Source organism: Rhinolophus sinicus, chromosome 5, assembly GCF_057876585.1.
Source record: "Rhinolophus sinicus isolate RSI-liver-muscle chromosome 5, RSI-T2T, whole genome shotgun sequence".
Classification (NCBI taxonomy): Eukaryota; Metazoa; Chordata; class Mammalia; order Chiroptera; family Rhinolophidae; genus Rhinolophus; species Rhinolophus sinicus.
In genome coordinates, this window is record NC_142505.1 from 82,631,832 (window position 1) to 82,655,193 (window position 23,362).

General features: G+C 42.1%; 1 protein-coding gene across 12 annotated transcripts in view; it reads left to right on the forward strand.

Annotated features, from left to right (window-relative positions):
* The window catches only part of LOC109451776 (protocadherin alpha-C2), a 165,459-nt gene that overhangs the window by 118,403 nt on the left and 23,694 nt on the right, over window positions 1-23,362 (forward strand). For 9 of the 12 annotated variants that reach the window (XM_088798664.1, XM_088798662.1, XM_088798663.1 and 6 more), the window contains exons 2-3: window positions 16,425-16,483; window positions 19,447-19,535. In XM_088798664.1, the coding sequence (XP_088654790.1) occupies window positions 16,425-16,483; window positions 19,447-19,535 (148 nt within the window). Of the gene's footprint in view, window positions 1-4,896; window positions 8,030-11,600; window positions 13,476-16,424; window positions 16,484-19,446; window positions 19,536-23,362 lie in introns of those variants that run through there. The other 3 variants (XM_019740254.3, XM_019740256.3, XM_088798665.1) reach the window with 3 other exon arrangements.

The window sequence follows — 23,362 nt, forward strand, 5'->3', positions numbered from 1 at the left end:
TTGCACAATCTGTCCCAAGCCTTTAATCTACTCTCCCTTTTTATTGTTACTTTTCCAAAGATAGTTGGAGTCCCTTTGTTTATTCTGAGCAATTTTCCAATGCATCAGTCAAGAATCAACAGTATATTAGTTTTGCAGAACTAAACATTTAGAGGATCGTTCCCTAAAAGTTAATATGTTCCCTCTTCAGGGAAGGGAATGTGAAAAAAATTTTAGCTATCATGTTATATGAAAAATCTTTTTTTTTTTTAATCTCCCCATCCACTGGATGCTATACCTGTAAAGAATACTGTGGTCATATTGGAATGTATTTTCCTTCTGGGGTTGCATAAAGATCAGAAGTCCTGTTCCTTCCTAATAAGATGGAGTTTTTTAACTACCTTGGACCACACTAGACACTGGGATGATGAAAAGTAAGGTCCTGGGCCAGCCCGGTGGCTCAGGCGGTTAGAGCTCCGTGCTCCTAACGCCGAAGGCTGCCGGTTCGATTCCCACATGGGCCAGTGGGCTCTCAACCACAAGGTTGCCAGTTCAATTCCTCGAGTCCCGCAAGGGATGGTGGGCTCTGCCCCCTGCAACTAAGAACACGGCACCTTGAGCTGAGCTGCCTCCCGGATGGCTCAGTTGATGGTTGGAGCGCGGGCTCTCAACCACAAGGTTGCCAGTTCAATTCCTCGACTCCCGTAAGGGATGGTGGGCAGCGCCCCCTGCAACTAAAATTGAACACGGCACCTTGAGCTGAGCTGCCGCTGAGCTCCTGGATGGCTCAGTTGGTTGGAGCCTGTCCTCTCAACCACAAGGTTGCCGGTTCGACTCCCGCAAGGGATGGTGGGCTGTGCCCCCTGCAACTAGCAACGGCAACTGTACCTGGAGCTGAGCTGCGCCCTCCACAACTAAGACTGAAAGAACAACAACTTGAAGCTGAACAGAACCCTCCACAACTAAGACTGAAAGGACAACAATTTGACCATTGTTCCCCAATAAAGTCCTGTTCCCCTTCCCCCAATAAAAATCTTTAAAAAAAAAAAAAAGAAAAAAGAAAAAAAAAGAAAAGTAAGGTCCTTCCCTATTTGGCAGATATTCTCATAATGGTCAACCCAAAGCTTTATCAAACTAATGAGTATGTCTCCTTGCCCTGTGGCCAAAAGACTCCAGATTGTTTGGTTCCCCAACATAAAATGATTTTTGATGCTAATGACAGAGAAAGGAAAATTTATGTGAATTAGGAGAGTTCATGAGGTACCAGTATTTTTCTTGTAGGCTTACTACAGATGTGTTGTGATTGGTTTTGCTCCTTTGCCCAGTGACCTCAGGGTAGATGCATTTTACAAATACAACTAAGGGATACTATCAAAGTTCATGTCTAGCATGGGGTAAACAAAAACCATGTCTTACGGCACTTCTCTTATCATGTCATTTTTCCTGTTAGTTATGAGCAAAAATAGCTGTTTTATAATTTATAATTATAAAGTAGAGTGATAACATAATACTTTTGGGTAGACCCTTTTTTAGAATAATTTATTTCTAATCTGGAGAACTGAATCCCACTGATAAAGGCGCTCGATTCTAAGAAAGGGTCTACCCAAAAGTATCATGTTATCACTCTATTTTGTATTTCAAAATTTAAAGGAAGAAAACTATAGTAAAATCATTGCAGGCTCTTGAGCCCTCTCTCCGTTAGACACAGTCTGTCTATACACAACAAAGGGAAGTGCCTGAATTGTCGCAGTTCTTGAATTTGCTAAAAACAAATCTGAAGAAAATGAACCAATCATCACTTATTATTGAGAGTTTATGAGGCTTCCCACACTGTGAAGAATACACAAAAATATAAGAGTTTGCAGGTTGCTTATTGAGGTAAAGAAATAATATTAAAGCATTTTGATGAATTAAAGAATGACACTCTTAGCATTCAGAGATATGTGGTAAACTGTGAAAGAGAAAAAAAAGACCATTATATTTAGAACACGATGTTTCGTGGATTAGATGGGTTTTAAGATGGACCTTGAAATATATATAAGATTTAGAAAGGGGGAGGGAAAGGAAGGAGCTATTTCTATTTGAGAGAATTACATAAGCAAAGTTGTAAATTTAGTTTTGTTCAAAAAACATTAAGTACCTCTGTGCCAAGTCTATACTGGGTGCTGGAGATGACGGCATGTTTGGGAATTCTTCTGTACTTTGTGCAAAAGTATTTTCACATCTCCCAAAAAGGTGAATCTCTTATGAGGAAATAAATCTCCTGAAGGAATCCTTATGACAGAAGTCCCTTTTCCTTGGTGACCTAGAAAGGGACTGGTTTTTGTTTTCAAAATATAGGCTAAACTCTAGAAATAATTGGGAAAGCATAACTTTGGTGCCCCCTCATCTTCCCTCATCATCACCTTCTGTCTGGCATCGTTATGGGGACTATGCTGTATGTAGACTGTCAACTAAGGGGTTATCTGATAATAAATCATTGCAGTTTAATAATAATAGTAATAATGTACTTATCAGTCACTATGCACATTGTTTTATATACATCATCTCATGTAATCATAATGACCCTATGAGTTTTCCTTAATATTATCTTCCCCAAAGAAAATGAGTAAATGAAAGTTTAGGTTAAGTAATGTGTCCAAGGCCACACAGGTAGTCATTGCCAGGGGCGTGACTGACTCCAGAGTCTATGTTCCTAATCACTGTGATATCCTGCTTTTTATTTATTTCAATGTTTTTTCTATCCTGCTTTTTAATTGTGTTCAGGGAAAGGGAATACATGGTGCTGCAGTTGAGGCATTAGCATAAATATGTGTAGACGGGGTCCTTACCAGCAGTGCAAGCAATCCCATTACACCAACTAGTAAGGTTGGCAAGAGTCTAAGTACAATAGCGTGAGGAACTAAATCACTATACTGCCAAATATAGAGTACACCATCTCTTCAGTACAGTGTCTTTGAGGTGGCTGATTTGTGTTGGCTCTATGTTTGCCTTCTCAGTCACTGAGGGAGTAAATACTAATTGAAATAAATCCCTTGACACATCAAAATGGACAACCTGGAAGGTGTTCTTGCTGGAAGATGACAAGATTACTAAAAGACAAGTCCGGGGTTTTCTCCCAAGATGTGACACTTGGGGGCTTCCATTAAAAACATCACCAAGCCTCTGTCACTTTAATCTCTTCCTTAAGTGCCTGTGATCTTTTCTGGGGCACAGGTCCGTGCATGGTCAATACCCAGTGGCCAGGTTTCTGAGCTGTGGGCAGTGGAGGCAGCAACTGTGAGGGCCTGGGAGGAGATGAGGGAAGAAAAGGTCACTCTTCCTGACAACTTATAACTTGATTCCACTTATAAGCCATTTATTTTCAGAAATAAGTAATGGGTGAAGACAAAGGCCAGGCCTACAATTCATGCACTTGCGAATTTAAGGCTTTCTGAGATCAAATTACCACAGCAGAGACAAAGTTACTGTAGGGACATTTTGGAAGTAAGCAGACAGAAAGGGAGAAGCCAGAGACCTAAGAAAGGAGACAGGAATAGAATGTGATGGAAATTGCTTCCCACTCTGCACCCTTGAGAGAACAAAGAGGACAAATAAGCAGCAGTGACAGTAGGAAGCTGGGCGCGTCTGTGGAATACAATGGTTAGGTTGGGGAGTGTTGTCAGTGAGTGCACTTGGTGGGTAGAAGGAAGGGATGTGTTAGTCCAGGCCTTTGAAATCTGGGTGTCAGGATCATTGCCTTGGCCCCTTCAACTCTCCTCTCAAGAAGGGAAGCATGCCAAATGTCGGGTCTTAGTTGGGCTATGTTCCAGTTCATAGCTAGAAAATGACCCACAGAGGAAAAGCTAGGAGTACGAGGCTGCTAGGAGATGAAGAAGAGAAAGGACATTTTAGCGAGTGCTTTTTGCATGTGGGGCAATGGATTTTAAACTGTGGAAGAGATGAGAGGGCCTGGGAAGAGTGGATGTTCAGGAAAGAGAAACAGAGGCAATGACAGCACGGAAAGGCTTCCTCTGATCCGTCTCCCTTCTTGCTCATTGAAAAAAAGTGGTTGGCTTTTTGTTGCCTCTGCAGCAATGCAATGTGGAGTCTTGGGGGAACCCAGCCCAGAGATGTAAAGGAGCCTTACATTTATGAAAGATGACCTGCAGCCATTGACATTGTTGGCGATTGTAAGAAAAATCCCAGCCGCCCACATTTCACTTCATAACAGCAGACTTTTCACTGTAAGGCATTAATGGAGTCCGGATTCCAGCCAGGCTTGGGAGCTCAAGAGTAACGCTCTTGATTGAATGGTTTTGCCGGTTCTTGAAGACATTGTCATCTTTTAGAGAAAAAAAAATTAAATAATTCTTGAAAGAACAAAGAAAATGTCTTGGGTGATAAATGAAAAAGATCTGAAGTAAAATAAGGAAAAGCTTGAGGGAAGGATCTCTTTAAAATCTTACCAGATTTTCCCCACTATGATCAAAAGGGGTCAAATAAGAGCTTTGCCTGCAGCTTCATGGAGCCAATTTTTAAAAAGAGAGAATTAAAAAACCTGAAGTATTGGTTATTTGCCAAAGCACACACTGAAAGGAAGGGCCACTTGGCTAGAGCAGAATTGAGTTGGATCTCAGGATATTAGTTTTAGACTTGCTCAGAAAGAAGATGGCACTTGCCACCCCCTCCCTTTGCACGAGGAGTCGAACACTTTTTACAGTACTTACGAGTATTCCAGAGAAAATGTTGGAGGTCAGGTGAATAAATAATGAATCCCCATCATCAATAACCCCAGAGAGCTTCCCCTCCGTTTGTTTCCTTTGAACGTGGAGCCTCCGCCTCAGGTGCCCCTTCTCAGCTAAGGCCTTCAGTTTATTTTATTGAATTGCGCTTGGAAATCTTTTCCTGGGGAGCTGTTAGCCTGAGTCCTAGAGACAACGGCTTTTCCCACAATAATCTCCTTACAGGACCCGTTAAGCAGCCGAGGGACCATGGAGACTGGAAGAACAGGACGGTGGGGGCAGGGAGAAAGGGAGTGGCCCGTATTCCTGCGGTCTGCTGGGATCCGGTGGGTCTAGGGTGAAGGAGTTGGGGCTGGAGTGGCAGGAGCGACTGAGAGAGCAGTCCGGGATGCAGTCGGCTGCCTCCGTGCGGAATCCGAGCCGGACCCGCTGAGCACTGCTCCCCCTCCCCTTCTGGTTCCTATTCCCTCCCCCTGGAGCAGCAGCAGCTGCGGCGGCAGCGGCGGCAGGAAGCGAAGCCAGGTTGAGCTACTCGCACGCGAGCCGAGGAGCTGGGTGATGGGGAGTCAGCGGGGCAGCGGGGCCAGGAGCCCTACGGAGGGCCTACGAGGGAAGCGGTCCCCGGTGTTGGCTAGCGCGTGAGCCGTGGGGAGCGGGCGCAGGGCGGCAGGAGCGGAGGCGGGGCCCGGGCGTGGAGCACGGCTGGGGAAGCTGCTGCCTCCGGCCCTGCCCCGCTGCCTCCGCCGCGGCCGGTGGCTATGGAGCTGGCGGGCACCAGACCTGGGGCGACAGACCATCCACGACTCCGGCCGCCCATGTCCTGGCTGCTACTGCTGCTGCTGCCTCTCCTGCTGCTGCTGCTGCTGTTTCCCGGTCCAGCAGCCTCCCAGCTGCGATACTCGGTGCCGGAGGAGCAGGCGCCCGGCGCGATCGTGGGCAACGTGGCTAACGCGCTGGGGCTGGAGCTGCGGCGCTTGGGGCCCGGCTGCCTGCGCATCAACCATCTGGGTGCACCCAGCCCGCGCTATCTGGAGCTGGACCTGACAAGTGGAGCGCTCTTCGTTAACGAGCGCATTGACCGGGAGGCGCTGTGTGAGCAGCGGCCTCGCTGCCTGCTCAGCTTGGAAGTGCTGGCGCACAGCCCCGTGGCTGTGAGCGCCGTGGAGGTGGAGGTACTGGACATCAACGACAACTCGCCGCGGTTCCCGCGGCCCGACTACCAGCTTCAGGTAAGCGAATCCGTGGCGCCTGGAGCGCGCTTTCACATAGAGAGCGCGCAGGACCCTGACGTGGGCGCCAACTCAGTGCAGACCTACGAGCTCAGCCCCAGCGAGCACTTCGAGCTGGACCTGAAACCCCTGCAGGAGAACAGTAAGGTGCTGGAGCTGGTGCTGCGTAAGGGCCTAGACCGCGAGCAGGCAGTCTGGCACCACCTGGTTCTCACAGCTGTGGATGGGGGCAGCCCAGCCCGCTCCGGCACGGCACAGATCTCTGTGCGTGTCCTGGACACTAACGACAATTCTCCCGCCTTCGACCAGTCCACGTACCGCGTCCAGCTTCGGGAGGACGCGCCCCCAGGCACCTTGGTGGTGAAGCTGAATGCCTCAGATCCGGATGAGGGCTCCAACGGCGAGCTCAGGTATTCCTTGAGCAGCTACACGTCGGACAGGGAGAGGCAGCTCTTCAGCATTGATGCCAGTACGGGGGAAGTGCGCGTCAGTGGGGCGCTGGATTATGAAGAAGCCTCTTCCTATCAGATCTATGTGCAGGCGACTGACAGGGGACCAGTGCCCATGGTGGGTCACTGCAAGGTGCTGGTGGACATCGTGGACGTGAATGATAATGCACCAGAGGTGGTGCTCACGGACCTGTATAGCCCAGTGCCTGAGGATGCTGCACCCAACACAGTGGTGGCCCTTCTCAGTGTCAATGACCAAGACTCAGGCCGCAACCGGAAAGTGAGCCTGAACCTGGAGGCCACCCTGCCTTTCCGACTGAATGGCTTTGGAAACTCCTATACGCTTGTGGTGAGTGGCCCACTGGACAGGGAGCGGGTGGCAGCCTACAACATCACAGTGACAGCCATTGATGGGGGAGTACCACAGCTCACATCCCAGCGGACTCTGCAGGTTGAGATCTCTGACATCAATGACAATCCACCGAGCTTCCTGAAGGACGCCTACTCCATCTATGTCCAAGAGAACAACTTGCCAGGGGTCTTGCTCTGCACTGTGCAAGCCACAGACCCGGATGAAAAGGAGAATGCAGAGGTGACCTACTCCCTCCTGGAGAGGGAGATTCAAGGGCTGCCAGTCACCTCCTATGTCTCCATAGACAGTGCCAGTGGCAGCCTTTATGCTGTCAACTCCTTTGACTATGAGAAGTTTCGGGAGTTCTTTGTGACTGTGGAGGCCCAGGACAAGGGGAGCCCCCCGCTGAGCAGCACTGTGACCGCCAATGTGTATGTGGTGGACATGAATGACCACGCCCCTTACATCCTGTACCCTACCTCAACCAATTCCTCAGCAGCCATTGAGCTGGTGCCTCGAACTGCCCCTGCTGGCTACCTGGTCACCAAAGTCATAGCCATGGACTCAGACTCTGGGCAAAATGCTTGGCTCTTTTACCATCTGGCCCAGACTTCTGACCTGGACCTCTTTAAAGTAGAGCTGCACACAGGAGAAATTAGGACTACCAGGAAGATGGGAGATGAGAGTGGAACCACTTTCAACCTGACTGTGGTGGTCCGAGACAATGGCGAGCCATCGCTCTCAGCCTCTGTGGCCATTACAGTAGCTGTGGTGGATAGAGTGTCCAGAATCCTCCCTGATACTCAGAGACATGTTAAGAGTCCTCGGACATACTCTGAAATTACACTTTATCTAATAATAGCATTAAGCACAGTGTCTTTTATATTTCTTTTGACAATCATTGTTTTGAGCATCATCAAGTGCTACCGCTATACTGCATATGGCACTGCGTGCTGTGGAGGCTTCTGTGGCGTGAGGGAGCGGTGCCCTGCAGAACTGTACAAACAGGCCAATAACAATATTGATGCCAGGATACCACATGGCCTCAAAGTGCAGCCTCACTTCATTGAAGTGCGAGGGAATGGCTCCCTCACCAAGACCTACTGCTACAAGGCCTGTCTGACAGCAGGCTCAGGGAGTGACACTTTCATGTTTTACAACACAGGGGCACAGACAGGACCTGGGCCTGGGGGAGCCCAAGCAGCAGCAAGTGACAGCAGGCACCTCACAGGCCAAAGTGGACAGAGTGCCGGGAACCTGATTATTCTAAAAAATGAGGCTGTTTCTCAAAATGAGGTGAGCTAGTAGTCAGGGGGTCTTCCACAAAGTCACGCATTTTTCGCATTCCTCAGTCCCCAGTATCATGTGTTTGGCGTTACTGAGTTATTAACAGTGACGGGGGTTATCTGGTTAACTTCGTATGTATAGTACCTGTGATTTGATTATACTCTACTATGTGCCCTCTCTAGAAAAACGGTACTAGAGAATTGTTTTACTTCCCATTTTCTTTTCAGATATATGAAGTCTTGACCATAAAATTGTTTGAGATATGAGGATAAGTCTTAAATACTTGATGTTAGAGCACAGCTCTGTAGAGAAATAGTATAGGCTTGAAAACAAGATGATGCTAGTATAGGGCATAATGTTATGAGATTCAAGGAGAAATGGCCTCTGCTGTGTCATAGACAGGAAAGTTCTCTTTTGAGATGCTGTGAGTGCTATTTTTAAAAAAGCTCTGAGACCTCTAGGGGCAGTGGTGGTCACCTCTATATGCTGTCCCTGTTTATACCTTGAACTGTCTACACTGAAAATTATCCAGTTAATATTTCCAGTAATTGCACTGACCTAATGGGATAGGATCTTCTGGAAATTCATGGCAGAGCTAATAAAGCCATAGAATGTGGACCTCACCCTGAAGCCAAAGTTTGCTTTGGCTGTTTGATGTGGTAACTCTTCTGTCGGGGGCTGTCAGAGAAAATGAATGATGGTAAACAGATAGACCAAGAAACAGTTCGTGTCTGGTTGAGCCAGGGAGGTATTAGAATACTGTGAAGACCACAACAAGCTGGGGTTGGGGAGAAAGAGAAGGGAAAAGAACTCTTACTAATCACCTTTCTTGGCATAGTGTGAATTCATTGTAAGAGGATTTCCATGCATTTAGCTTAGATGCAATCTGTAATCTTCTGATTTCCTGTTGATAGCGCCTAAGGTTTTGATGAGATGTGAAGCAGCCTATTTAAGCCCCGCATATCTTTAAGTTAAAGGACAATACTTCAAACAATACTTCAACATGTTCCAAAGCACACATTCATTTTCTGGATCTAAAATTTAGTGTGCAATAGCTACAAAAGTCTTGGAAAGGGGATGGCTTACTGTACACGAAAGATAGTATTAGTAAATACCCTGGTTTTAAGTCGGCATAAGGCCAGCTTGCTCATTATTATGAGGAATGTCTATAAATTATTGGACAGTGCATGAATGTCTGGATATGTTTGTATAGTGTATTTGTCTCCATATGCATGCTTGAAATAATAGAGATTTGCTTTGTGATTCTTTAAACTTGGATTCATCCCATAAATTTTATCCCATAAATAGTGATGAATTGTTATCTTCCCACACAACTACTTTGTAGTTAGGACTTTTAGAGCTACTACAAAATGAGTTACTAATAATTGCCCCTGCTATATTTTGGTGATATATTTTCAATGACATATTGCTGTGTTTTTATGAATGTCCATAGTTTCACATTCTAAATTCATGCTAAGCTTGAGGAAAGTAATGCATACACACAGAAAAAAACAGAGATGGATTGAGAGAATTTCCCATGTACACTGTTGGCAGATTTATCAGAAGAGCTTGATGCTGGTCAGTGCTGAGGAGCCATGGGAGGCAGATAGCAGATTAAGAAGAACAGGGTAGGAAATCAAGGAGCTTCTAGAATTCTTTAGATCATAGCTTTTGGAAGCATGTCAAAGGGCTTAGCTTTAAATAAGAATGTTGTAGACATTTGCTTAACAAATTCCTGTGAAGCCCTTTTGGGCCTGGGGTGGACTGCAGATGGTGATGAGGCATGGAGAGCAGGCCAGACAAGCTTTGCCATCAGCTGTGAGCTGGAAGCTCAGGGGAATGACATGCCTACCCTCCCTCTCCTAGCTCAAAGCTTGGGGCAATTTGATACATGAACTATTTCTGTTTTACATTGACCTGTGTGTTAATTTGTACTTTGGTACACAAACCTTTAATCTAAGGAGAAAATTATGTCAGAAAAGTGCTTTCTCTTATGGGATTTTGCCAGGAGAGTACATGATTTTAATAAAGGCAAATTTCTGCCCAACAATTTCAGAAATCTAGTGAAGGGCCCTAAGACCTCCAGCTCCTGAAATTATTACAGTGATGGGAAGAGAGTGTCGCGTTGTCATAGCATGGCAAAATGGGAACAAAAATCACTCAACTCTGAAAGTCATCACTGCTAGATCAACCTGCTCAATTCCCATGTTAGGCTTTCTCTTTTCCATACCTAGTTACTGCAGATGGCAGGAGAGTCCTGGGGTGCAATTAATGCCATGTGCCTACATTAAAATTAGATTGGGGTTGGAGAGGATGAATAAGGAAATCTGCAGTCACTGCTATATAAAAATGTTCTGCTTTGCAAGAGAGGTATGGTTTCATTACATGTAAGTCACACATTAAACAAACACTTACCAACATCTAGCACATGAGGAAACACTTAACCTCAGGGAGGTTAAGTGACATACATAGTCACTCTGCTAATGGTATTTTAAGTCGTGTCTAACTCCAAAGACTGCTTTTGAAATAACATTATAGATAAAAATCCCAATGTTTCTATTCCTTTTGATATGGGATCTTCAGGAATTTAGGCTACCACTAGTTCACCTCATAGTGTAAATTAACTGCATTGGGAAAAAGAGAATTCCTTGCAGAGAACTAGGTCACAAATGGGAGGCTCAATGAATAAAAACGTTACTACCAAGCTAATATATTTTTATTTGTTTTACTTTTGGCATAGCCTGTTAAGATCTTTTTTATCTGTTCTTTCTCTGATTTCTCTCTTATTGCTTATCAAACATCAGCGTTTAACACAAGACTCTAATCCTTTGGTGGATTTTACCCCCAGTGAGCTTATTTCACGATCCACTTGTGCAATGAAGTTTTTGAAGTAACTGTTTGGCAATAGGGCAGAATTTCTCTTTGGAGATTTCTGAAAACCCAGTACTGAATGTGGTTGGCACTGCTTTCAGAATCTCCAGGAAGAGGAACCGAATCTTAAGGTGAATTCTGTGCATTTGTGGTCCTGTGACTGCTAATGAGTCACTTTGAGTGCTCTGGGCAGATTTGTCTAACTGTGCCTCAGTGGGACCAGTTGGCACAAGATGTGGAAATCCCAAATGAGTTAAGTTTGCATTTACTTTCACTTATTTTAAACCCATTTGTAGTCACCAAATCTTCAGACATTTCTGTCATTGTATGTACCTACTTACCCTAATTCCAGGTACAGGGACCTGAAAGAGTTAATCCTTCTCTTTAAGTGGCATTTAATTTGTTTTCCCCAGGACTGACTTTTCTCCCTGATGACTCTGTCCTGGATTAGAATTTACACTTCATGTAAAGAGACATGGTGGTAAATTTACAAAAAGTGCACAATGGCCAGAATAGGCAAAAAAATTGTGTCTGTGAACTTTTATTCTACTGTTTCACCCTCTGATAGACACTTTTGAATGGGTGGGGCTGTTTGTTTTGCCATTTCCATATTGGTCCTAGGACTGTTCTTCTGAGAAAAGGTTTATTTTCTTTGGTCTGGTAATATAATCATTTCTTTAAATTACCTCCTTCCTCCCTTTTTCTACAGATCTGCTGAACCAGATGGAATTATGGCAGAGCTCTTCTCTGTCTCTTTATCTTGTACATATTCTGACTGATGAAGAAATCTGTTTACTGTAGCTTGAATGTCATTGGCCTACCCTTTCCTCTGACCCAGGAGTGAGCCGTCATATGGGCATCTGGTCTACCTCAGAACACTCTGCAGGGACACAGCCTGGCATATTATAAATTGTCTATTGGCATGCTGTTTGCTTGACAGAAGAGCAGAGTCAGTTCTGGATACTTGCCTTGATTGGCCACCAATGTTTGCTCTCAATGAGAGGTTAGGATGATGTTCGTCTGCAAATGTTTGAGGAAGAATTGCCATCACCAAGCCCAGAAGTTTAGCTAAATTTAATGGGGACTGAAGGTGTCTTTGAATCTGACTTTTGTAGGACTTCACTAGGCTCAGTATTCCTGTGTGTATTATCATGTGAATATAAATTTAGCTTATTCATATCATAATATTTGAGCATTATAATCTTTAATCATGATTTCGAAAATCAAAGGTCAAGAGAATTCCTTAGCAGTGTTTTAAATCTGCTAGCCTAAATATTATACAAATTTTCTTCTTTCAAGAATTTGAACTTGAGAAATGCAAAGAATGATCTGACATTGCAAAAAGGGAAGAGAAATGTTAGTTCCTTGGCACATAAGCAACATCAGTTCCTTTCTGGACTTGCAGGGTCAGAACTCTGGGCTCCAGGGAAGTGAAACTGTGAGTGAGAGAGTAACTGCTGTGTTAGCAGGCTGTGCATCCAGAATTAAGCAAACCTAGCATTTTCTGTTGTACTAAAACCTGTTAGGTATGTTTTAAAGTCATATTTATTTTAATTTCATGCTCTGTGGATTAGGGGTTGTAAATGATTTCAGAGGGAAATATTTAACCTAGAATTCTCAGATTTATCATCTTTTCAATTTGCTTTACTTGAAGACTAATAGGTAACATAACAATGATTATTTTAAATGTTATGTTCCTTTTTGCTTTAATAACCAACAGTTTATATATTCATTTTCTATTGGTTTGTAACAAATTACCACCAATTAGTGGTTAAAAACAACACTCATTTATTATCTCAGAGTCCTGTATGATATGACTGGATTTTCTGCTCAGGTTTTTACAAGGCTGAAATCAACATGGCAACTGCTCTGAGTTCTCTGCTGGAGGCTTTGGGGAAGAATCTGCTTTCAAGCTTATTCAGGTAGTTGGCAGAATTCAGTTCCTTGAGGGCTAAGATCCCCATTTTCTTTCTTACTGTTGGCTGGAGGTCACCCTCTGTTCCTGGAGGTTGCTCTCAGGTCCTTGCTCCATGGCTTCCTGCATCTTCAGAGGTAACAGTGGAGGATCTTCTCTCATGTGAAATTCCTCTCATGCTTCAAATCTGATATCTATCTCTAATCTCGAGACCCAGATTTAAAGGGCTCATGTGATTAGGTTGATCCCACCTGGTTGATCTCCCTTTCTTAAATCCAATTTACCTAATCATGGAGGAAGAGCCATCATGTGCAGTCTTGGAGATTATCCAGGGCATATATACTAGGGTGTAGGGGATTTGGGGGCCATCTTAGGATTCTGCCTGTCATCGTTTATATCAATGTTCACAGAATATCATTGTGAAAAACCAACAGCGGATACATCCTTAATAGAGTCCTATTAGGAAGGAAAAGGAGCTGCTCCACCTCGTCGCATGTCTCAGGGGGCCATTTATTGATAGCTTCAACATGGTAGTGTATTATTTTCTGAGTAGTCCTATGAGTGTATGAATAGCGTAGGGTTTTCTTAACCTATTTTATGTTAAATCTGTCTTGGAAGAGGTGAATCACCTCAAATATTCTATGGTATAATTAATAAAATGTTACAGAATATATTAAATCTTTGCAATAATTTTGATAGAAACTTAAATGGGTTCTTGTTCTTCAGTAATACTGCATCACCCATATGCACTATGTAATTCACTTTCTCCACATCTGGAGTTTAGTAGCTATTATTCTACTAATAGTTACTACTGTAACAACAGAACATTCTGGGGCTTTTCACCAATAGAAATTAAGCATAGTACTGGGATGTATCTTCCAAGTATTGGGTAAGTCTCCATTGTGTCGGGTGTATCAGAAGTCAGCCTTTCAACTTGCATTTTTCCAAGTTTAATCAAATTTTGGATGAAACCCATGTACATTTTATTATTTTTAATTTTGTATCATTTAAAAATAAAGCACTATCTGGGAAACTCAAAAGGAAAAAAGAAAAATATATGTCATTCCACGTAAATTTATTTAAAACACAGACTTTCACATTAGGGAAACATGACTATCACTCAAGTCCACCAATCAGGCAAGTAACTTAATCTCTCTAAAGCTCATATTTCTCATTTTTACAATTTAAGTACAGTAATGTTGCCCTTGCATGATAGTTCATTTATTCAAAAACATTATAAAAACCTACCAATAACCTGAACCCTGCTAGGCTCTGAGGACATAGCTATGTATTGTGAATATCTGAGGATATACATATGTTTTATGAATAAAACAGATATCCCTTTTATAGAATTTATAGTCTGACAAAGAACGTGTTAGGATAAATGCAGTACAATATATAAAGTGTTGTGTGGATACTTAAAACATTAATTACTTTCTTCTTTACCTTTCCCGTGCCTGATCTTATTGCCATAAGATGTCTCATAACTATGATTCTGGCAAATGAATCTCAGAAGCATCTTATTGCTGATGGACTATTCTAGAAAATAGAAGCATGATAAGTTAAATGTTACTGAGGAAGTGAGTTTACGTAATGAACTGAATTTCCTGGTCAGTCCTGCCAGAACTGTACCATTCAGCAAAATGAGGTTGATGATTTCATTCCAAAGATCAAGTTGCAGCAATTTTCATCATGAATGTTACCCAATCATTGAAAAATTGGCAACATTGACTCAACAGATGTCAACGTCTTTCTTGAAGGAAGGTTCTTCAGCTGACAAGCTGAAACTACTGCTGCTAATGGGAAGGGGAGAGATGGTGATGATATGATTTATAAAAAGTATTTCAGTCATATTTTCACGTTTACAAAATGATTTGCAAATATGTTCTCTTCTGTTCCCTCTAACACAACTGGTAGAAAATGGGAACCCATTCATTTTGTTTGTAGTTTTATGCTACTTTATATGGAATATCCATAGTATTTTGTGAATTTAAAAACCAAGGATGGAACAACTTGAATATTCAGATCTTGCCAACAGAGTGGAAGGGGACCAAAGAGGGCAGTTAGTGTATGGGGACATTTGAAGGAAAGTATCCTAGAGTTGTAACTTTTTGTGGGCCTTGACTTTGGCTAAGTCTTTAAATACCATTTAGCCGTTCCAGAGTCTGTCTGGAGAGGTGCTGATCACTTCTTCTTTGGATGATATGAAGAAGCGTGTTTATGAAATATTGTGCATCCCGTGAGTGAACTATAAGAATAAGAATTATTGACTTTTGAAATAGTTTATTGGTATTATGGTTGCTTTGTGTCTGCCCAATATGATAGTTATAATCCAGAGGGAAATATAGAACACAAGCTGTTTCCTCATCTTTCCACTCAAATAGACCTCAGCTTTTTTGTGACAGGACCACTTTAATCTCTGCCCATGAAAACACATCAAGAGGAACATCTATCACAGGTTTTTCATAATAAAATTTTTGCTACTTGATACACGATAGTGATGGTCATTGATTTTTGTCCCCATTGATTCCTGAGTAGCTTCTACTCAGCACATAACTCCCCAAGCAATCTTTAGGTGCCCATAGTTTCCTCTTTGTTCCCTCCACTTTAGCTTGACTGTAACGGATCTTTTCAACACATATGTGGTGCAGAGTGAGTCAGGTTCCTTTTGGGTATCAGCTATTCCCTATGAAGCAATCAGAGCTTAGTGAACAATAACTGAGTGAGGAGGCAAAGCACTCAGAAGAGCAAAGAACAAATACAATTTTATGAAGAGGATTATGTAGCAAAACAAGGTCAAACTCCATCGTGCTTTGTTTTCTTCTCTGTAGCATTCATTCCTCTTCAATCAGCAGAAGAGATGGTTATCAGTTGCTGGCATTATGACTGGGCACATCCATCCTGGGTCAAACATGCTGCAGTCTGCAAAGACAGCAGCAGATTGCAGTCCTCTGCAGTCCAGCCAGACCAGCAGAACTCGTATAGCTGTGTGCCTTGTTATAGCTAGAATACCAAATTGGGATGTCCCTTAGGGCATGTGAGGGCAAAAATAATGAAAGCTTTTCCTGTCTCAAAACAGACAGCCCTTCCCCAGTGCTGCTTTCAGAACATAGACCTGTTTGGGGCAAGGCGAAGCCCAAGCTGGTCCTCACAGCATCATTAAATTTGGTTTTCCATGATATTTTGCTTGTGCAAGGGTGCTGATAAGCTAATTTAGTGTTCTGAAGTGCAATATGTATGGTTTACCATATCAACCCTTTCCCAGTTGAATTAGTGCTTTACTTGAAAAGTACCAAAGTGATGAGATGTACTTTTAAAACGACATTTAAATTAAAATACTAAAACATGTCACTTCCTTATCCCATTTTCAAATAAGAAAAAAAGGATGAATGTGCTCCTATTCAGGTTTTAATTAAGATATTGTAAGATTTCAATAGGATAAGAAATGAAATAAAAATTGAAACTAAGTGTAATTTATTAGAGTTGCACATAAAATGGCTCCTTGAATACTTTTTTAAAATGCATGGAAATACTTAAGAAACAAGTAATCAATTAACATCATCACTGGGAGCTCATTGTTTGGCCATAGTAACAAAAACTCCCTTTGTGATTTTGCAGCCACGACAGCCCAACCCTGACTGGCGTTACTCTGCCTCCCTGAGAGCAGGAATGCACAGGTATGTATTTCTCTCCTTCCTTCACTCAGAAGTATCTTGAACTTTGTATGGCTCAGATAAGCTATGTTTCTGTAGGCCGGAAGCAGCTGTCAAAACTAAGAAGCTTTAGACACTTTGCCAAGGGAATGCAATTATTTTTGTCCCTGTGTCTATTCCTTGAAACATTGGAAGTGGTCAGTGCCAAATGCTTATCAAGTGCTGCCAAATAAGAGTCCTTTAAAATCACAGAGACAGGCTGCTATGTACTTTCTCAATCAGAATTTCTATAAGGAAGTAATTCTAAGTTCCTTCATCTCTTCTCTATCTATAATTTCTGTCCCTCCCTTAAAAATTATAATTAATACTGATGCTTTTGGACTTGAGTACATTGTGTATATGTATGTGTTGTCTACCTTGGTTTTCTGTCAAACTTTGACTGTTATAGCCTATCAACCAGTATAATTACAATTATTCTTGTTCATGTTCACCCCTATTAGAGTCTCCTTATATCTTCCATCTTGTTGTTATCATATGGCCATCAATGGCATGGGCTCTTCAGAGGATGAGTCACGTGAAGGGCCTTTATTAAATATCTGGAGACCAAATCTAGCTTACTTTAAATTAACCTAGAGTAATAGCATTACTCTAAGACTCAGATTAAATATAATTTTGCTTTCTCTACTTTGCCTCTTTGACAGTAATTGATTAACTACCATTATTCCCAGAGCTGATCTAGCATCCATCCCATGGGGTCAAATAAAAGATTCATTATTTGTGAATGTCTTTGGAAACCAAATGGAGAAGGCTAAGAAATTAATGATCACTACCACCAAAGGATTTAGTTTTAAAGAAGAAATAAACTTCCAACTTAAGCGCCTCAAAATAGCTGGACAACTCTTAAGTTGATCTTCACAAAACCTAGATCAAGTTCTGAAGAGAGAGCTTACAAAATATGTGTTGAGTAAATGAAAAATTAGTTTTAGTCCAATAAAAATGCATTCAATTAAAATAAATTAACATGTTTTCAAGTATTACATTACAAATTGAGCAGAAATCATTATAACAGCTGCTATTTCTGAATGAGAAGTAACAAGGGAAGAGCTGAAGATCATAGTTGACTTGGTGGGATGTCACATAGGAACCTGGGTCATAATTTTAGGCCAGAAACATTTATGCAGATGACAGAATACTAGGCATCAGAAAGATTTTTTATGTATGTTAGAGACCAACTATGCTTTTTCCGACATCTGAGCTACTGGGGCAGAGCCACGCAATAGGAAAAAGTGTGGTTTACCGTACCAAATCTTTCCCAGTTGAATTAGTACTTTACTTGAAAAGTAGCAAAGTGATGAGATATCTCTTAAAAGCGACATTTAAAATAAAGTGCTAAAACATATCACTTCCTTATCCCATTTTCAAATGGGGAAAAAAAAGACAAATGTGCTCCTAATTCAGGTTTTAAATAAGATACTACGAGATTTAAGTAGGATAAGAAATGAAATAAAAATTGAAGCTAGATGTAATTTATTCTTTAAAATGTAATACATTGATTATATACTGGTATTAGAGTTGTGAACTTAAATAATACTCATCTTTTTCACGCATGTGCTTGGCTTCTTGGCCTTTCCAGCCTTAAACATCATGTAACTGTTCCTTTGAAAATTCTGTTTTGAGTTGAGCTGGTTCAAGGGTAGTTACTCTTCAAAATTAATCTGATTGAACCCATATAATTTGCTGATGGGATCCAGGAACATGTGAAGCATATTAATATTTGGAAAAAAGAGGAGATTCTAGGGTATACAAGAAGGGAAGAATAGCAATAGGGCAGAGCTTAATGACTGAATTTCCAAAGAGTAAGAGAATACTGAACTTATAGATGGCCCTCCCCCACAATAATTCAATTTTGCCTGCTCTGTTTCCTCATATAACCCCATTCAGATGGTAGTATACGTTTTACATTAGTAACTTAATTTGCAAGATGAACCAATGTCTAGAGTCCTCTAATTTTGGTGAAGGTTTCCTTGGATGATATTTACTCTTAAAGTCTCATTTCTTCCTTCCTTCCTTAATTAATCCAATAGATATTTGAGGGTCTAATATGTGCTAGCATAAGATATACACAAATGACTATGATGTTCTCTCCACCCTTGAGTAGTTTATGTTCTAGCTCTACTTGCCTCTAACGGTCTCCCAGTTTACGTCTCACTCTCTGCCATATTTCATGCTGAATTGATGTCTTCTGAACTGGAGTCCATGCGTGGTGGTGTTAAGCTTCCTCTAGTCCCAGAAAATGTAGGGTGGGTCAAAAATAAGGTTAAAATTAATTGAGTAGCCAAACCGGAATAATACTACAGTTATCAGCAGATAATTTTTGTGTGTTTTCTCCTTTGCTATAGAGCAGGGGTGTCCAAACTGCGGCCCGCAATCCATTTTTAATTGGCCTGCAGCAAATTCCAAAAGTATATTAGTTTACTTAAATAAACCAGATGAGGCAATACGTACTTTACCTCGAGTGAGTGGCCCGGCTGTTTGTGTATTTTACCGCATATGGCCCTTGGTGAAAAACGTTGAAAAAGTTTGGATACCCTTACTATAGAGGATCCAGAAATAAGAGATCCAGCAAGAGAGACTTGGGGCTTTTGAGAATAAGTTCTCCTCATTTGCTTCAGCACTGAGATGTTAAAATGGCATTAGCCCTCTGATGGGCTTCCAGTTAGATTAAATGAATACCACAGCATTAATGAAAACCAAAGTTGCCATAAAGATAAAACATGTTTATTGCCTGAAAGGTACAGCAGGCAGTGAGTCTGTTTTTGCAGTTTATGCAAGGTGACGGCTCAGCAGTAATTGCTTCTGTTCAAGCATGAGTAGAATGTGTTAGCTGCAGCCCTTCCTCCAGAGATGTAAACATTTTCTAAGGGTGGAAGGAGATCTGGAAAGGCATTTATGGTCTGACCATTGTTTGGGTCTATGTGTTTACTCAGCTCTGTGCACCTGGAGGAGGCTGGCATTCTACGGGCTGGTCCAGGAGGGCCTGATCAGCAGTGGCCAACAGTATCCAGTGCAACACCAGGTAAAGACCCAGGGTCTCTCCCTTCTTGCTTGGGCTCAGGAAAACAATCAGATGACCTGTTTTTGTAAGATCAGGAATGTTAACAGCTCTCTTTTTATCCTTTCTTCTTTTCCTTGCATGCATGACTTCCTTACATACGTGGTTATTTTGATTTTCTACTTAATGTCCTTCAAGAGTTCAAAACAGATAATATAAGTGTGTGTGTGTGTGTATGTGTGTGTGTGTGTAAAGTTATATTCTAAAATAACTAGGTAACTTTCAAGTGCTTAGGTTCTCCAAGTTTCACAGAAAAGACTTTGTGGCCTCATGCAGAGAGATAACACTGTTAGCAAAGATCTTTTGGTTAAAGACAATGGAAATCCTCTCAAAGTAGTGAACAAAAGGGAGATAGGTAGGTAGGTAGATAGATAGATAGATAGATAGATAGATAGATAGATAGATAGATAGATAGATAGAATGGTGTTTCTCATGGAAGTGGAAAGTTATCAGAACCAAGGCGCCACCCTCTTTGACTTTTTTTTTTTAACATTTCCCTCTTTGACTTCTGACAGTCAAAGTCAGATCTGCTTCCTTCGCACTCCACATCATTCTGCAGACTGACCTCTTTATTGCCTTGACATGCATGTTGCCCAACATGACCGCCTCACAGTTTCTTAGTTCAGAAGACCAATTCCTAACCCAAACTTTCAGGAAAAAGAATCTGCCAGGTTGAATCAAGAACCCAGTGGCTGGGTGAGCACAGAAAAATTGCTTCAAGTCACATTTCCTGAGTTTCTTATTCTTGCCCAATCACTAAAGCAGTGTCATATCGAAAAATACAGCTTCGGAGGCTCATCCCTGTGGCAGTTTTCAGAAAGGAAGGATTGTGGAGGCTGAAAATGGTGTCTACCATAATCCTCCATGAATAGAACATTATGATGATGATAATAGTTAGGAATTATTGAGCCATGACATACCCACTGTGCCAAGCACCTTACATGTGTGATCTCATTTGTTCCTCATGACAATCTTGCAAGGAATTTATTATATCTATTTTATAGATGAGAAACTAGAGACACAGAGAAGTTAAGAAACATACCCAGGTTCATATAGTTTTCAAGTAGCAGAAGTAGGATTCAAACCCAAGTGTGTCTAGCACTTATATTCAAAGCATGGCTGGCTTGCACGAATCCATCCAAATTTAAATACATACACACATACATAACAGAGGACATAAGTGTGTGTGTGTGTAAAAAGTACTTTCCAAAAATAATCAGGTGCCTTTCAAATGATTAGGCTCTCCAAGTAACATGTGCAGCTAAGGGCCCATTTTTGCTGGCAACTCTAAGGGCTTTCGTTGATTCTAATCAGCCAGCATTTGCTATTTATGAATGTTGCATAATTCAACTAAAAGTTACATTTGTCAAAAAACAAATGCACAAGTTAAAGCAATTCATTAGAGGACTAATATTGCCAGATGGCAAGGGGAAGAACATAAATTAGTTCATTGACAAATCTGCAGCCCCAATGCCAATGATGGAGTGACGAAGTGATGGAGGAGTAAGTGGGTTTAGACTGCCAAGCATGCAGGATGGGGAGGCATCTGGAAAGGTGAGAAGTATCCAATCAAAGCAGCCACATAAAATCATGCCCTGCTATCCTGCCTTCATGTCAGGGTTTTTCTTGTTCTCCTAGAGGCTTTGTAGGTCAGTCTGGTAAGCCAAGAACTCACTTTGAATACATTCTCCCTTTCATTGATGATGCTGATTGGTGTATATTCCTAGGAACTGTCTACTGATTATTTCATTTGCAGCTGGCCCAGGTCTCTCCTTCAGATTCAAAAGAATGTTAGGAACCCATCTTTTTGACAAAAGATAGGGAAGGAGTCTCCATTGCTCCCCTTTCCTACTGTCTAAACCCCTCTTCTATAATCCCTTCCCTCCAGGACTGTGCCTCGCCGATGACTCATGAGTCAACAGTCCTTATGGACTGAGGTGGACAGAGCTTACATCTGCCAATTACTCCATGGGTGACCCAACCATACTTTTCAACATACCTCCGTACCAATGATAGGAAGTTAAAGGGATGCTCCTCTGCCTTCTGCTCTGTCTTTTTGGTACTTTTAGGTTTTAGGACTCAAAATATGTTCTGCACTGGAGGGAATATGCATAAAGATTAAGATTATGATTTGGAGTCAGATCTGAATTGAATTACAATTCCAAACTTACTTGCTGGGTTAAGCAAATTGCTTAAATTCATATTTTATCAATTGCACCATTTGTAAATTGGGTATAATAATAACATCTGTCTTATCGAGTTGCCATGATAACTAAAGCAGAAAGAGCTGAATATAGTGCTTGACATATAATATTAATAAATGTCTGATCATTTTACTCCTTTTTTGCTGGGATACTTTTGTATGATCTGTGAGGTGGTCTTGGCTGATAACCTGGTGGCCAGGATTCAGTAACCCTTACTTCTAAGCCCAGATACAGACCCTCTAAGGTTTTCTGGATCATCTGGACATCTATACAGTCCAGTCATCTCTCAGCTGCCCTCTTAGAGATGAAAAGTGGAGGATTTATTAGTTCTGCCTAAAGAAAAGGAAAATACTTCAGAAAACTTGGTTGTTTCCAGTCCCAAGTAGAGCCTGCCTTTCATTGATTCTGTTCCCTTAGTGCTTCATGATGAAGGTGCAGTTGCTTCCAAAAGGCTTCCTCTTGGTGCCCAAGTCTTCTTACACTTGTGTCTGAGTCCTTCTCATGAACCAGTACCTTCTCATACCAACCCTACAATAGCTGCAGTCGTGGGCATAAAGGAAGAGAGGCCTGTTGTGCAGTATCCTCATTCATAAGTGTCCCTTGCAGTTGTTTTTCCTCTGAAGATGAATTCTTTGCTTTGTCCCTAAACTTCATTTATTTTCACAGCTCACAAAAGCCTAGGATAAGATGCCATGCTCTGAAGGGATTAATGGGGACATCACCAGGTGATGTTTCCTGCAAGATAAATAAGTTAGGCATTAAATCCGTTAATCCTGATTACTGGCCTCTTTCTCCAGCCTCGTTTCTGTGTAAGCAGACCTGGACTACCAGCTTCTTGCTTCTTTGACAGCTTCCTGTGAGACTGAGCAGAGAAAGAAAATGAGCTAAATAGTAAATGCAGGACATACAGTTAACAGCCTCTTCTCCGGATGGAGGAATGTGTTTTGGGAAGAAGGGCATTAAAGGGCCAGTCCTTCACATTTACAACTCTACCTTGCTCCATATGAATGTTCTGAAGAGGTTTTAATGAGTGCCCTCTTGTGCCCGTTCCTAGAGGGAATTCTGAGAGGTTATAAAAGGCTGCCGGACTTCAGGACACCAGGCTGCTTTGCTATCTTCCACTGGTTCATCCAGGCTCCTCTTTCTACATTTCATGGGATCTCAGGACTTACTGAAGGCAACAGTCAAATTATTTTTGGAGTGAGACCTATTCACTATTTTCAGAAGAGCTCAGGGAATTCCCAAATACACAGACAGCACTGCCAAAAATAACTTTACAGCTTGTCAAGCAACACCCCTGGGGATCCGGGACTGGACAGTGAAAGATTAATTAGGTAGGTAAGGCAACTAAGGCGCTGAGGCTTAGTTAGTGAACCTTAGTGGGGAGTGACTAGGCAGTGGTCCTCTAAGGCTGGTGTCCAGAGCAGTGGCACTAACCATACCTACTGAACCAGAAATTCTCAGGGTGGGCCCGGACATCTGTGCTTTAACCAGCCCTGCCTGTGATCCTGGTGTACCCTAAAGTTTAAGAACTGGTCTAGGGAGTCAGGAGTAGATATTCCTAAGGTTGCTATCTTTGGAGGCTCA